Source organism: Mytilus trossulus, chromosome 14 (assembly GCF_036588685.1).
Source record: "Mytilus trossulus isolate FHL-02 chromosome 14, PNRI_Mtr1.1.1.hap1, whole genome shotgun sequence".
Classification (NCBI taxonomy): domain Eukaryota; kingdom Metazoa; phylum Mollusca; class Bivalvia; order Mytilida; family Mytilidae; genus Mytilus; species Mytilus trossulus.
Window position 1 is genome coordinate 40049226 of NC_086386.1, and position 17047 is coordinate 40066272.

General features: G+C 36.5%; 1 protein-coding gene across 1 annotated transcript in view; it reads right to left on the reverse strand.

Annotated features, from left to right (window-relative positions):
* The window catches only part of LOC134697750 (collagen alpha-1(I) chain-like), a 154732-nt gene extending 137916 nt beyond the window's left edge, over positions 1-16816 (reverse strand). The window contains exons 1-2 of the mRNA XM_063560036.1: positions 16754-16816; positions 15438-15590 (exon numbers count right to left, since the gene is read on the reverse strand). Of these exons, the coding sequence (XP_063416106.1) occupies positions 15438-15590; positions 16754-16816 (216 nt within the window). The remainder of the gene's footprint in view (positions 1-15437; positions 15591-16753) is intronic.
* Positions 16817-17047: the final 231 nt, after the last annotated feature.

Here is a 17047-nt window from a genome sequence, read left to right on the forward strand (position 1 = left end):
ACATGGTGAATAATATGATAGCTGCTAATTCATTTTACATTCTATGGTCTATTTCGTCTGGTCCTCATACTTTTTATGTATTGAATCCATATTCTAATTTTTTTTTCGCCCATACTTAAGTTGTAAAGTCTTTCCATTTTGGATGAAATGTTTATTTAGTGGTACATATTTAGTTGATGTCTTCTTAGTTGATATAAGTATAGTGAAATATTCAATCAATGTTTTTGCTCTGTCATGGTCGTTTTCTGCAAGTACTTAGACCTGCTTTAGTCTTTAGTGGTATACTTTGAGAGTTCTTTTTTTTATCTGACCTTATACTGCTAAGTGAGCTTTTCTCATTACTTGGCGTTCGTCGTCCGATTTCGTCTATGTTAACTTTACAAAATGTCTGTCTTTGAAACAACTGGGCCAAGTGTTATTGAACATATGTCTTTTAGGGGTTGCCTGATTGTTTTGGTTAAAGTTTGCAACAATTATCATCGGTGTATCTAATTTAAACACTGTGTGAAATTCATGTCTAATTTGTCATCGAACTCGGACTTCTTTTAAAATTTGGTTTACTTTGTATTGCTTTGTATGTGTTTAATGGGGAGGGTTGGGATCCCGCTAACATGTTTAACCCCACCACTTATTAATGTATGTGCCTGTCCCAAATCAGGAGCCTGTAATTCAGTGGTTGGTGTTTGTTTATGTGTAACATATTTGATTTTGTTCATTTTTTACATAAATAAGGCCGTTAGTTTTCTCGTTTGAATTGTTTTACTTTGTCTTATCGGGGCCCTTTATAGCTGACTATGCGGTATGGGCTTTGCTCATTGTTGAAGGCCGTACGGTTACTTATAGTTGTTAATGTTTGTTTCATTTTGGTCTTTCGTGGATAGTTGTCTCATTGGCAATCATACCACATCTTCTTTTTTTTTATAATTCTTTATTCTACATTGGCTAGAGGTATAGAGGGAGAATTGGGATTTCACAAAACATGTTTAACCCCTCCGCATGTTTTCGCCTGTCTCAATCTCTAACCTTTCAACGGTTAGTCTTGTATATATTTTTAAAATTTAATCTCATTTATATGATTTGGAGTTTAGTGTATCGTCCATTTTCACTGAACTAGTACACAATTTTATTTAGTGGCCAGCTGATACCACCTACGGCTGCGATATTTTCTCGCTGCGTTGAAGACCCATTGTTGGCCTTTGGATGTTGTCTGGTCTTTCATGTGGTTGTTGTATCTTTGACATTTTTCATTCTCAATTTTATTAGAATGTTGAGCTCTACATTCACGTTAAAACAGTTAAAAGACTTGAGTTATCGACCTTATATGACGAATTTTCTCACTTGCATGTTCACCTGTTATATTGAAATAAATAATAAATAGATAGAAACTTTCGATAGAAAAAATTACCAGCAAGAGTAGACAAGATCTTTTGATTTATTCCCTCCCCTTAAATTCCGTCTGTACAATAAAAACTTTCCGTTTCCGCCGTTTAGCAACACCCGTAATATACAAGTCAACATAGATATTTAATCTTTATCACCAAATAAAACACAATCAAATATTTAACATAAAAGCACAAAATAGTAAGAAAACTCAAGCATATAAGCAAAAAATACACAAATGTGCCATAGTACAGTAACACAAAGACGGGATGTATAAGTACAGAGCCACGTGATATATGTAAGAAAGAAACAACATACGACTGATGCCTTTCAATTAATCAACCTATTATATGTTTTTTTATATATTTCATAGCTTATGTCCCTTATACATTTATTATCATTACATAATGATTTGTTTTCCGTCTAAGGTTGTATTGTATGAACTGTAATAGGGTATGTGGTCTCCTGTGGACAGTTGTCTCATTGGCAATCATACCACATCTTCTTTTTATATGAATGTCAAAGAGACAACTCTCCCTCCGAGTCACAATTTTCAAAAGTAAACCATTATATGTCAAAGTACAAAACCATTATATGTCAAAGTACAAAACCATTATATGTCAAAGTACAATCTTCAACACGGAGTCTGAGCCGACCGAACAGCAAGTTACAAATGCCTCTCAAAAAGTGACTAGTGTAAAACCATTCCAAAGGCAAAATCATCATCTAATCTATTCAAAACTAAGACTGAAGAGAAACACTTATGAACCACATCAAAATACGACAACAAGTTCATTTATATTTTGTAAATTATTATATATGTAGATACAAACAAGAACTTGTTTCCAGTACAAGGATTCCCTATCTGCAATTTCATTTTCTATGATCAGTGCCGTGAACATGGATGAAAATCTCTAATTTGGCATTAAAATAAGAAAGATCATGTCATAGAGAACATGCGCATTAAGTTTCGAGTTGATTGGACTTAACTTCATAAAAAATATCCATGACCAAAAACTTTAACCTGAAGCGGGAAAGTCGGACGCACAGACCAGAAAACACAATGTCTATTAACATCTAGCCTAAGCCGACATTGTTATGGATTACAATGATTCTAATCATTTGAACCGTTTGTAATGCTTTACAAGTGCACACGTATAATAGCTATGCTGAAAATTTCCCAGAGGTAAAAAAACATTTTTAGACTATAGGGAGCAGTCACTTTAATAATATAATCTTTTATTTGTCATATAAGTAACATTATACTTGTGACATAAACAAAATTAACAACAACAATAAAATAACTGAATTGAACACACACATATCTATATAGATACAAGTAAAACTAACTAAGAGTCCCCTGTCCTCAGCTCTAAAGACTGTTTTAAAAAGGAACATGTTTTTTTCACTTGGTTTATATTAGTTTAATATCTCAAAAGGGGAAATACACGAATACTTAAATACAATGCAAGGATGTAGATAAAAGTTACCATAAAATATTCTTTGCAAAATAGTACATAACTTTTTGTTATTTATTTGTGAAATTAACTCCTATACATGTAGAAAATATAAAATGTTCATACCTAGTGCTTATAATAACATCCGAATGTCAGTAGGTTCGTGTAACACTTATCAATTCAAAGTTTTAAAGAGTTTTGAAATTTTAGATTTTTGGAATTTTGATCAAAGTTTTAAAATATCAAAATTTCAAATTGTGTTAAAGTTTTGAAATTTTGAAATTTTAACCAAATTATTAAAATATCAAAATTCTAAATATCGTTTATAAATTTGATATTTTATAAACTTGATCAAACTTTTAAGATACTAAACCTAACGTGCAATTTTGATTATTTCACTTTTTGAAAGTTTAATTTTTTAAATGTTTGCTTAAAATATCAAAAATATAAAGGGGCGACAAGAGGGGTACCTGTAGTCACTGGTGTAAACACGGCTCTGATAAGAACTATTCTTAGATATAAATAAATAGCATGAAATATATCAAATCATTCTTAATAACAAAATAAATAATGAAAAGAAGAAGTCGGTTTTGTTTTATGAAACATTAGACATCACATGGGATAACAGTATCCTGAATTTTTAAGGTTGTGCATCTATCAAAAAGAATATAATTAAACCTATTTAAACCTGAATCAACTACGTTGATTTAAATCTCTTATATAAGGTTTAGCGTTTGAGATAAATAATTCAAAGCTATTTTGTGTTCCCAGTGCCCAACATTTAGAAGTATCAGTGAAAAATGACCAACTCGCAGTAAACCATATAGTATTATTCGCCTTTTTGACGTTCCTGATGAAGGTAGATCCAGAAAAATCGCTTCGGTCGCATACAACTTAAAACGTTTTCCTTTCTTGTTTATCGATTGCATGATGATAATGTATTGCCTTTTATGATTTATTTCAGTTCCAAGAAATGATACGGAAGGAATACTTAATATATAGCGTCGCAATGAAAGTTGTGCTAGGCGTGTTTCAGCTGGCCCCTACACAAAAAAGTGTACTGGTTCAGTGATTATAGACGTAATACTAAACTCCGAAATATAACAATGAACCAAAATCAAAATCATACAAGACTTAGAAGGACAGAGGCTCCTGGATTGGGACAGGCGCACAAATGCTGCGGGGTTTAACATGTTTCGTGGGATCACAACCCTCCCCCTATACCTCTAGCCAATAAAGAATGAAAAACACACAGTTATACGAACAGTAAAACGCACTTTAATAGGAAATACAAGTCCAATGTCAAAATAGGAAACAAACTATTAAAGAAACTAATCAACATGACAATGATAATAAAATAACAAAGGACTACTATATATATAAGGCTAGCATTTACTATCATACGCCAGCTTCAGACCTCAACTAAGCTAATTGAAAGGTTTTATATGTCTACTTTATGCACATTCTCTCCCTGTTGCATTTATTGCTTATTTGTTCCGGAACATTCATGAAATATTTCTCACTGGCAACAAAAAAAAATCGATAATTTAAAATAGGTTGTTTACATACAAATGACGAAGAAACGTAAGATTCAACTTTCGAGGACAAAGTTTCCCTTATATATGGATTTAAATATGTTTTAACTTCACATTGGTCAAACACCTCTTTAATTGTTTCGTTCTTATTTTTCTTGAATTTCAAATTTCAGTTTCAGCGTTCCGTAGGTGAATTCTTTACTTAAAATTCAGCATTTTACATTGTACTGGTTTTTCGAGAGCAACATTGGTGTACGGCCAAAAATGGAAAAAAATCCATCATGCAGCTGACAGTGTGGCTTCTCTTTGCACGCCCCATTCTGACTGGATGTACATGTGTACTTTTAGTTTGCTCAAAGTCGATTGTCGTACGATAACTTAAAAATACCCAAATGACAAAATGCAAATACGGGACAATAATATCCTTTAATACAAAAAAACTATTCCTTTTGTTTACTATTATAAAACAGTGGTTGATTTAGAACCTATAATGGAGCTACGTGTATGATAACCAGTCCAAACGTTGTCTTTAAGGTAGCAACCATTTAACTTTAAAAGTGGGTGAGGTTGTTTTGTCGAAGCACTAACAATTTTATTAAGTTTTTCATCGCTATTAATCAACTTGTCTGGTTCAAAATTTAACATGGATAATTTTTCTTTTGTTCTCTGCTGGCACAGAATATTATATCATCAAATTAGGGATCAGAATATTTTAATGTACCATTATCGAAGCCCCTAGTGGTAGTATCAAGTAAAAAAACAGGGACTATTTAAATATTGGTTCCCCAGAAGATTACCATTTATCGCTGATAGAAACTTTTGAAAAAAGTTTTCAACTTTCAAAATGCCGGCACCTACAAATGGATAGATGGGTGCTTAATGTAGTACAGCGCCAACTATTACATAAACATGAATGCAAGTTGGGTGCTTAATGCAGTACAGCGGTGACTATTACATAAATATGAATGCTCGTGAAAATAATGTTTATGGTATACGTTTATATATGATATGAAAGGTTTCAACTTTTACAAAACCAGAGCTATACGTTGGATTTAAAAGTTTACTTTATTTGGCCTTTTCAATTTTATTTGACTTTATTTGCCTTTTTAACTTCATTTGGTTCGAGTGTCAATGATAAGTCTTTTGTAGACGAAACGCGCGTCTGGCGCAAAAACCGGCAAAATTTATATTCTGGTATCCATCTATGATGAGTTTTTGTAGATACCTTGTAACAGTATCTTGGTTCAAATTTGCTGATATTGGATCTTAGAACCGTCTTAATTTCAGCGTAAATAAGATTCTATTAAAAACCTCCCACACTGTGGCCTAGCACACCCTTAATTAGGACACCATGCATTCAGTATCATAAAACCAGCCGGTAATGGTCAATATCAAAGCCGTACGTCTGGTTTTTAAAAAGATTTTAAGAAATATTAATTTTGTCATCCAATTTTTCACCGCTTACAAATGTCCGTTTTATTTCATACATAAACTTTGTAAGTATCAGTATGTTTTTAATTCATATTGTTTCGTTTCGATCCGCTTTTATTTCGTTTTGCTTTTTACAGGTATCCCTCTTATTGCCCCTTTTCTATTTTGATATTTTAAGCAAACATTTAAAAAATAAAACTTTCAAAAAGTGAAATAATCAAAATTGCGCGTTAGGTTTGATCAAATTTCTAAACTTTCAAATTTATAAACGATATTTAGAATTTTGATATTTTAATAATTTGGTTAAAATTTCAAAATTTCAAAACTTTCACACAATTTGAAATTTTGATATTTTAAAACTTTGATCAAAATTCCAAAAATCTAAAATTTCAAAACTTTTTTAAACTTTGAATTGATAAGTGTTACACGGACCCTCCTTAAAATTGTATGCCATTAAGAATTCCCTTCATCCATTGGAAATTTATAAAGATTCATGCATAAAATTACGTAAGTTTTAATTTAAATAAGAAATACTTAAATCCAAACTATTCTCTTATAATCGTATAACTCGTTTTGTTTAATTATCCATGCAAGACATCGCTTTGGTCATTTACGGTTCATGTGGACCCTATGGCTAAAATGGCCGTATTATCACCTCAAAATTTACTCTGAGTACAGACAAATCAGCGCATCTGTAAAAAAATTCAGGCATAGCATGCCCTAGATAAATGAATTTTAAGTATGTTTTATGTTGTAGAAAAATAAAAACTTACCAGGATTTTGCCGTGCACTTTTTTTCATTCCTACAGAAGGTGCCAAAATAAACTAAGTTGGGAAACTGGTTTGAGAACTTCCCCACAGGTAAAAATTAAAGTGAGCATTTTTAATTGACATGGTCATTAGATGGACAATAGATACCTGACAATAATTGGTTATTTAAACTGTGTACCTGAGTGGACCATATCAAGGTAAACTCAACTGTTTGTTAATTTTATCATCTTCTGCAGAGACGAAAAAAAGTGTACGGCAAAATCCAGTTAAGTTATGAATTTTCTAAATCATACAATGCATTTGAATTCTATTTATCTAGGGTATGATATGCCTTGAAACTTTTCCATGTGCACAGGTTTGCCGGTACTCAGGAGAAAAAATTGAGGTGAAAATACGGCCATTTTAGCCATAGGGTCCACATGAACCTAAAGGGGGCTAGCGGGTCGAAATCATTTTTTTAAATTTAATATCAGATTTCGCTATATTTTTCTACAAAGGAACTTTATCTTATACAACATAGAAAAATTAAATAATGGGGTAACCGTTCATTTACGCTCATAATCTGCCTTCGAAAGAAGCATACATTTTTGTTGATGTCCTTTTTTCTGTTGAACTAATAGGAGAATAAATGTATGTGAAGTTAGCAGCCGGTTCGTTATTCGATATTCGATATTCAATATCCAACCGGCTGCTAGCAGTCGGTTGGATATTCACAATTTTGTTGAAAATCTTAAAAAGAATAATACTTGATAACATTAAAAACATGATTTTCATAGTTAAGATAACTGATAAGAAACGTAGGAAATCGTACAATGACCTCTTCAAGCTGTTGTAAGTTCTCGTTGTCCTCGAATATAAACCCTTTTCTATGTTGCATATTTGTCTTTATATAAATAGATTGTTGTCAATAAAACAGCTTCAGAGGTTTACTTTTATACATGATATTTCTGTAAACAAAAAGAAAAACCACTACATATGTAACTCTAGAAAACATTATGAAATATATATAGAAATATTTATGGAATGTCCAAAAAAGAAATATATAGTGAAAACCTACCTGGGACCGCTTAAATGAGTGTGAGACCCCCTTGGTCTTTCAATGTCCGTAAAATTTAATTAAATCATATACTCTGTATATGTAAAGGTTGTATTAGAAGGATTTCCCAGAATATTGTCATATTCGATATCTATGGAGGGCTTATATTGTCACTTTTCACTTAAAAATTATCAAAATTTTAGGACAAAAAACACAGGTTAATGGTGGTAGCTCCCTGATCTTTCAATCTGTCTAATATTAAGCAGACATTTAGTCAATAGGTAGATACAAACGTGACTATAAGGAATTTGGGTACACTTCCTGTCTTTCATGTTTACGGAGCGCCCAAAGTGCCAGTTGGATATTCAAAATATACATTGAAAACCTACCTGAGACCGTTTAAATGAGTGTGAGACCCCCCTGGTCTTTCAATGTCCGTAAAATTTAATTAAATCATAGACTCTGTATATGTAATAAAAGGTTGTATTCGAAGGATTTCCCAAAATATTGTCATATTCGATATCTATGAAGGGCTTATATTGTCACTTTTCACTTAAAAATTATCAAAATTTTAGGACAAAGGGCACAGGGCAATAGTGATAGCTCCCTGGTCTTTCAATCTGTCTAATATTAAGCAGACATTTAGTCAATAGGCGGATACAAACGTGACTAAAAGGAATTTGGGTACACTTCCTGTCTTTTATGTTTACGGAGCGCCTAAAGTGCCAGTTGGATATGCAAAATATACAGTGAAAACCTACCTGAGACCGCTTAAATGAGTGTGAGACCCCCCTGGTCTTTCAATGTGCGTAAAATTTAATTAAATCATAGACTCTGTATATGTCAAGGTTGTATTAGAAGGATTTCCCAGAATATTGTCATATTCGATATCTATGGAGGGCTTATATAGTCACTTTTCACTTAAAAATTATCAAAATTTTAGGACAAAGGGCACAGGGCAATGGTAGTAGCTCCCTGATAATTCAATCTGTTTAATATTAAGCAGACATTTAGTCAATAGGTAGATACAAACGGGACTAAAAGGAATTTGGGTACACTTCCTGTCTTTTATGTTTACGGAGCGCCATAGGTGTCAGTTGGATATTCAAAATATACATTGAAAACCTACATGAGACCGCTTAAATGAGTGTGAGACCCCCCCTGGTCTTTCAATGTCCGTAAAATTTAATTAAATCATAGACTCTGTATATGTAATGGTTGTATTAGAAGGATTTCCCAGAATATTGTCATATTCGATATCTATGGAGGGCTTATATTGTCACTTTTCACTTAAAAATTATCAAAATTTTAGGACAAAGGGCACAGGGCAATGGTGATAGCTCCCTGATCTCACAATCTGTCTAATATTAAGCAGACATTTAGTCAATAGGTAGATACAAACGTGACTAAAAGGAATTTGGGTACACTTCCTGTCTTTCATGTTTACGGAGTGCCCAAAGTGGCAGTTGGATATTCAAAATATACATTGAAAACCTACCTGAGACCGCTTAAATGAGTGTGAGATCCCCCTGGTCTTTCAATGTCCGTTAAATTTAATTAAATCATAGACTCTGTATATGTAAAGGTTGTATTAGAAGGATTTCCCAGAATATTGTCATATTCGATATCTATGGAAGGCTTATATTGTCACTTTTCACTTAAAAATTATCAAAATTTTAGGACAAAGGGCACAGGGCAATGGTGATAGCTCCCTGATCTTTCAATCTGTCTAATATTAAGCAGACATTTAGTCAATAGGTAGATACAAACGTGACTAAAAGGAATTTGGGTACACTTCCTTTCTTTCATGTTTACGGAGCGCCTAAAGTGCCAGTTTGATATTCAAAATATACAGTGAAAACCTACCCGAGACCGCTTAAATGAGTGTGAGACCCCCCTGGTCTTTCAATGTCCGTAAAATTAAATTAAATCATAGACCCTGTATATGTAAAGGTTGTATTAGAAGAATTTCCCAGAATATTGTCATATTTGATATCTATGGAGGGCTTATATTGTCACTTTTCACTTAAAAATTATCAAAATTTTAGGACAAAAGACACAGGGCAATGGTCATAGCTCCCTGATCTCACAATCTGTCTAATATTAAGCAGACATTTAGTCAATAGGTAGATACAAACGTGACTAAAAGGAATTTGGGTACACTTCCTGTCTTTCATGTTTACGGAGTGCCCAAAGTGGCAGGTGGATATTCAAAATATACAGTGAAAACCTACCTGAGACCGCTTAAATGAGTGTGAGACCCCCCTGGTCTTTCAATGTCCGTAAAATTTAATTAAATCATAGACTCTGTATATGTAAAGGTTGTATTAGAAGGATTTCCCAGAATATTGTCATATTCGATATCTATGGAGGGCTTATATTGTCACTTTTCACTTAAAAATTATCAAAATTTTAGGACAAAAGACACAGTGCAATGGTCATAGCTCCCTGCTCTCTCAATCTGTCTAATATTAAGCAGACATTTATTCAATAGGTAGATACAAACGTGACTTAAAGGAATTTGGGTACACTTCCTTTCTTTCATGTTTACGGAGCGCCTAAAGTGCCAGTTTGATATTCAAAATATACAGTGAAAACCTACCTGAGACCGCTTAAATGAGTGTGAGACCCCCCTGGTCTTTCAATGTCCGTAAAATTTAATTAAATCATAGACCCTGTATATGTAAAGGTTGTATTAGAAGAATTTCCCAGAATATTGTCATATTCGATATCTATGGAGGGCTTATATTGTCACTTTTCACTTAAAAATTATCAAAATTTTAGGACAAAAGCCACAGGGCAATGGTCATAGCTCCCTAATCTCACAATCTGTCTAATATTAGGCAGACATTTAGTCAATAGGTAGATACAAACGGGACTAAAAGGAATTTGGGTACACTTCCTGTCTTTCATGTTTACGGAGCGCCCAAAGTGCCCATTGGATATTCAAAATATACATTGAAAACCTACCTGAGACCGTTTAAATGAGTGTGAGACCCCCCTGGTCTTTCAATGTCCGTAAAATTTAAATAAATCATAGACTCTGTATATGTAAAGGTTGTTTTAGAAGGATTTCTGAGAATATTGTCATATTCGATATCTTTGGAGGGCTTATATTGTCACTTTTCACTAAAAAAATTATCAAAATTTTAGGACAAAGGGCACAGGGCAATGGTGATAACTCCCTGGTCTTTCAATCTGTCTAATATTAAGCAGAAATTTAGTCAATAGGTAGATACAAACGTGACTAAAAGGAATTTGGGTACACTTCCTGTCTTTCATGTTTACGGAGCGCCCAAAGTGCCAGTTGGATATTCAAAATATACAGTGAAAACCTACCTGAGACCGCTTAAATGAGTGTGAGACCCCCCTGGTCTTTCAATGTCCGTAAAATTTAATTAAATCATAGACTCTGTATATATAAAGGTTGTATGATAAGGATTTCCCAGAATATTGTCATATTCGATATCTATGGAGGGCTTATATTGTCACTTTTCACTTAAAAATTATCAAAATTTTAGGACAAAGGGCACAGGGCAATGGTGATGGCCCGCTGATCTTTCAATCTGCCTAATATTAATCAAAGGTTTAGTTAATAGGTAGACAAACATTATAACCTTATGTTGGAAGGGGCAACTTCCCCCACTTGAGGTTGTGAGATCGAGATTAAGCAAGCAAGTGACCACAGTCTTGGCAAAGAGAGAGACCCAATTGAGCTCTGCAAATTATGAGCTATTGGATGAAAAAACCAAGCGCACCGGGTATGATTACCACGAATTTTATAGTTTTTTTATATGGACGATAGGATAGAAAGATCAAAAACCGGGTCTAAAAACCATTGAATTGGGGATAGTGGTTTTGGGTGACCTAAATTGATTTTAATTTGGATTGTTAGGATAAAGACATGGATCCAACAGCTAAAATTAGCTCGAATTAGTTGTTGAAAACGTCAAAGCCCTGAGAGGTATTATCAAAATGAAGCACCTCCGATAGTACTCCCAGATAAGGAAAGATCAGTTGATTAAGTTGATCGGAACGAAGACCAACATTATTTGAGCGTTGTCCCAACCCTATACGAGGAAGGATATTATCCCCCAGGTCAAACAGCATGGGTTGCGAGGGGTTAACAGTATGTCGAAAGATCGACTACTGTAGATATTACCGGAAAAGATCAGAGAAGATAGGAAAGCCATTGGGGATAAAATTGAGGTACATCCACTGAAGAAAGTCTTTAAAGATGTATTTACTAACTGAAAGATGACTCCAATTATTGACATAGAGGTGCAGACCTTCCTTGAGGTCTCTTGAATCTCAAGGATGGAAATTATAGACGATTGGGCATTGAAAGGATAGAAAGTCAATATGATGCTGCACTGTGAAGATTAACCAAACAGGTAAGATGGATGATGAGAACGTGGGATTCTTATACTAGGGAAACTCGATTTTCACTTCTACCACGTGCACGGACTTGCTTAAAACACTTGAGGAGATGGATGAAAAGATCGGAGAAAAGACAGTGGACCTCTGAAAAAAGTGGCTGGACATCGAAGGCAATTGTTAAATTTCAAGTCAATTTTAACAAAAACCGACCTATTGGCCGGCGTGGATCAAAGCCAAGAAGGCTGTAATCAATGTGAAAAATAACGACGAGAAGTGTTTCAATACTTTTGACCTTGCACCATAACGAGGTAGACCCAAAACAAACAGACAGGGTTACACAGAGCTCAATCTGGTTAGCCTTAAGGATATTAATAAATTTGAGAAAGCCAATTCCATCCTGGCGGTTAATGTATTTAGAAAGATGATAGTGAATTATACCCGCTGCGCATTTCAAACGTTGGTGAACAACGGGAAAGATAACTCAACTTACTGCTGATCGAAGGCTACAGGTGCTTGACCCACTTTTATAGCAAGGAAGTCCTGGACACCAACAAAGAGTTTTGCGTCATCCACAAGACAGTCAAGATCGAGCTGCCCAAAAAAGGGACATACCAGATGACCTTTGTCAACAACACCCACTCGATGAGAGTCCCTTTGGTGGTGTAAGCGGACTTTGAGTGCTTTGATTTACAGACAAGGTTGACACCAAAAAATATAAGGTAAAAATACACAGTTAGAAGTTTAGTTTCGCATTATGGTCATGGTGAATTTTTTAAATATGAAAGTTTTTGTACAATAAAATAGATTTTTAGATAATTAAAGAATAATATAGCCTTCTTAATGGGATTATATGAACATTTAGATTGTTTTTAGCATGTTTTATATGGCATTTATCTGTTTGACAGTCCGTATTTCACTATCCGTAACACCCATAGGTCCATAAATTATTGTATTGTTTATCAACAAAGATTTATTGATCGATCTTTCCAATTCAATTTTATGAAAAAACGAGCAGAAATGCATGTGTTTGCTTAACGTCCAGTGGCAAATATTTCATGCATATTCAGGACGAGAACAAGTTCACAATAAATACAATAGGTAGGTTGATGCAATAGAGGCCATCTGGGATGATGGTCGGGGAAATTTGGACTGCCACTGGAAAATGAGTGTATTGGATAGGGACAGAAGTTTTGCCTTGCAACAGGCAACCTACGGACTCCGCAAAGAGTTGTTGCAAGGGTTCTTAACGTGCAAAGAGTGTGGCACTCTCTTTAAACGAGGCATCGGATATAACGTCCCCGTCTGACCGGACGTGACTTCGAAATTGATACACCCCGCACAGCCAAACGGACGCCCCAATTCGGCAAGCGTTTTACTGTCGGTCGGGAGAAGACCAAGTTACAATATTTCTATACCCCAGTCACCCTTGGGGTGTATATAAACAAGAAGATGGGATTTGATTACCAATGAGACAATTATCCACAAAAGACCAAAATGACACGAACATTAGCAACTATAGGTCAATGTACGGCATTCAACAAAGTCCATAGCGCATAGTCAGCTATATAAAAAGCCACGATAAGACAATGTAAAACTATTCAAACGAGAAAACTAACGCATAAACAAACGACAACCACTGAATTACAGGCTCCTGACTTGGGACAGGCACATACATAAATAATGTGGCGGGGTTACACATGTTAGCGGGATCCCAACCCTCCCCTAACCTGGGACAGTGGTATAACAGTACAATATAAGAACGAACTATCATCATCATTGAAAGTGGCTTAACTCATCAGATGGACAAGTGGACGTGGGCGGGTAATGTCTATGGTTTCAGGAAAGGTACCCTGTTCAAACCAACGCCTAGGGGCGTCCAAAAAAACGCTTAGGGGAGTTCACGACAACGCTATAAATAATGACGTTTATAAAGATTACAGACCCTAAACAGTGTGAGGCGCTCGCAAGGGAGTTGCAAGAGATCAAGCGGAAGATTCGACCCAGTAACATGCAGCATTGCCTCCCGAAGATTGTACTCATCCGGGACCTTTCCAATGTATTAAGCCTGTGGTTGAGGCTCAGCAAGAGGCAGCTTCACCGATCACCAAAACGATCTAATACCTTCCTGCAGCAGTGACAGCCCTCCCTCCTCCACCGTTTGACTACCCATTTCCCATTGCAGCACCTACAGACACCATCCTCGGACCTTGAGCACAGCAGTGTTTGCAGCTAAGTAACAATCCTTCCGCATACCACACCTTTGGATCGCGAACTGAAAACGATGGTATCTTCATCGGAAGCTAACCAGTTACTTCTGACGGCGATAATATTTTTGTGGAAGGTGTGAGGTACAAAGTAACCCTTGACCTCTGGGAACTCATGGTGAAAAAGAAACCAGAATCGTTCGAGCCCTACGTTTTTAAGAACTAGTTGACTATGCAGAGATCCTGAGCAGTTCCGGTGCCATGTGCCAGGTATCAAGGTAATTAACCCATCTCGAGAACCCGAAGGCGATAAAGAGTTACAAGTGGACGAATATTGTGTCGCACATCTAAAGCAAGATAAGCATTGTAGCGGACTTCAAACCGTATCTCTACGCTCCGACTTTGACCAGCTCCTCTATCGCTGCAACGCTGCCTACTGTGCTGGAAACAATGGTGTGCGCAACGAGACTGTGGCGATCCTCGATACCATGACGAAAGGTGAACACATCAGCATCAAAGAATATAAGCAACCCCATCGTAATATTCTGTAAATAAATGTTAAGAATTAAGAAAGGTTTTGCTTTGACACTATCGTCGTTATCGCTGGTCACATATTCATCACCTCTACTGCCAAGACCTTGGAAAGTAAGGCTATGATCGCTGCCACCTATGCAGCCATGATAGGATTTGAAAAGGTGGTAGCCAAAGTCGTCGACCATGACGTTGACAAAGTGAACCGCCCTCGAAAACCCAGTGTCCAACGCAGCAAGCCCAATCAACAGCTCAGTGTTAAATGCAGTAAGCCCCACAACCAAACCCAGTTAAACAATCTCATCTCTGGTCGAGGAATCGCTACCATTCACGACTTCCTCCAAAGCTATAAATAAATACATAATGTCTGACATCCTTACAATCACAGAAGGGTTGACCTTCGATGAAAGTCTTCAAAAATATTAATACCAGGTTCACAAATTCGAACCTTAACCCGGCGCCCAACTTACCTACTCTGGAGCGGAGATCCGAATCAACATTGCAGGACCTGTTCCTCCACTCAACCGAGCGTTATCTCTGGGTAGAAGGGCGACTTCAAACGCACAACGGTACTGCATATGCAGACGTTAATCTCATTCACAATGGTATCATGTATCTCTTCAAAACTATCTGTTATCGACTTTCCGGCCAGCAGATTGAACACATTAACGACCCCGGCATCGCCACTACTATGCTGGGAATGTTAACCTACCCCGACGACTTCTCTAACTCGTAGGGTCTCAACCAACTGAGGCATAAGGATTTTTCCACCAATGCCGAGGCTGAGAACACTAGATTTGCAGCCTGCCATGGATATATTATCACCAAGCCCACTAACAAAGGATTGTACTCGTTTGTCATCCCCCTGAAACGTATTTTGAGATGATTACAACAAAATAGTGTAAGGGTTCAGGCACGAACTGCCACTAGTTCGCAATTCAGATGCAAATACCATTCTTAGGGCAGCCGCCGTCAATAACGTGGCAAACATAACCATGATTTAGATCTCTTGGTTCCTCCCTCACGTCACTCTTGCAGACGAAAACAAGATGCAACTGTACAAAACCATCCAGAATAAATCCAAGATCCACTGTGGATTTCGCATGAGACAGTGCGATTTCATAGCCATTCCCCAAGCCTCACAGTTTAACTGCCGCCTAGCTGCCAATAGTGGTCACGAAAAGCCTAGATATAGCATCGTTGCCTTCCAAATTAAACCGACAGAGATAATGATAAAACCCACAATACTACCGTGTTCAATCACTGTCGATTGCAAAATATCCATGTCACCCTCAAAGCTGAACGCTACTCAGCCGTCCACTTGAATGCCGTTTTTTCACAAAACAAGGTCGCCAGAGTGTTCAAGGAGGCGGTAGACTTCAGAAAGAAATTCGAAAGTATTGATACCCTCCTCAGTAACGGAGGTGTCAATTCCTCTGATTTCATTTACCTATAGCCGCAGTTCGTCATCGATGTAAGTCATCAGTCCGAGTGGACATCCAGATTCGAGCGGAATTCAAGCGTAATGTTCCCTCCAACACCGAAGCATTCCACTTGCAATCTCCGTAGGAGTCCTCCAGTTCGAATCGGACGGAACGTCGTGTTTTAATAAATAAATGGACACCATACTGTTGCAGAAAATCATCGACAACACAGACCCAAAAAGATGGGTTTCATCCTTGTCTCTGGAAACGATAGTCGAATTCTTACCCGGTGGTTCACCCCCTCCCCCAACTACAATTTATGGAATAGAACACTATATTGAGATTTAAGCGACAGCTCAACACATTTGATCGGTCAACAAACGGTTACAAAGAGGGTTAATGCATTGTTAGCATCAACAAAGCATCAACAGCATCCTAGTAAACAGTGGCATCACCAATGGAAGCTACGTAAACGGCACCCAACATTCCACTATCTACAGATTTTCCCTCGCAATCGATCCCGGGGTAAAGATAATTCAAACACAACAAAAACATGGCGTACTTACCCGTGACCTTGACAGCCATCATTCGCATGCAGACATACCTCACCGATCAAGACGGCGATCATATCAATCTCCGCAGTGAACATCTCATCATCCGCTTTCATCTTCGTGAGGTATGAATGAATAGTCTATCAAAATACGGTTTGAACTTGATAAAAGGGCAAGCTAATAAATCACAGAGAGCAGCCTTGTCACCATTCGTTTATCCCACACAAACCTGCAAGGTAAACACGCGACAGATTGAAAAGATCACCAAGCTCCTACAAAAAGGTTCTAGTGGTATGTCTGTGATAATGAGCACTACCCAATTGAAGAAAACATTCAAAAAGAAAGTG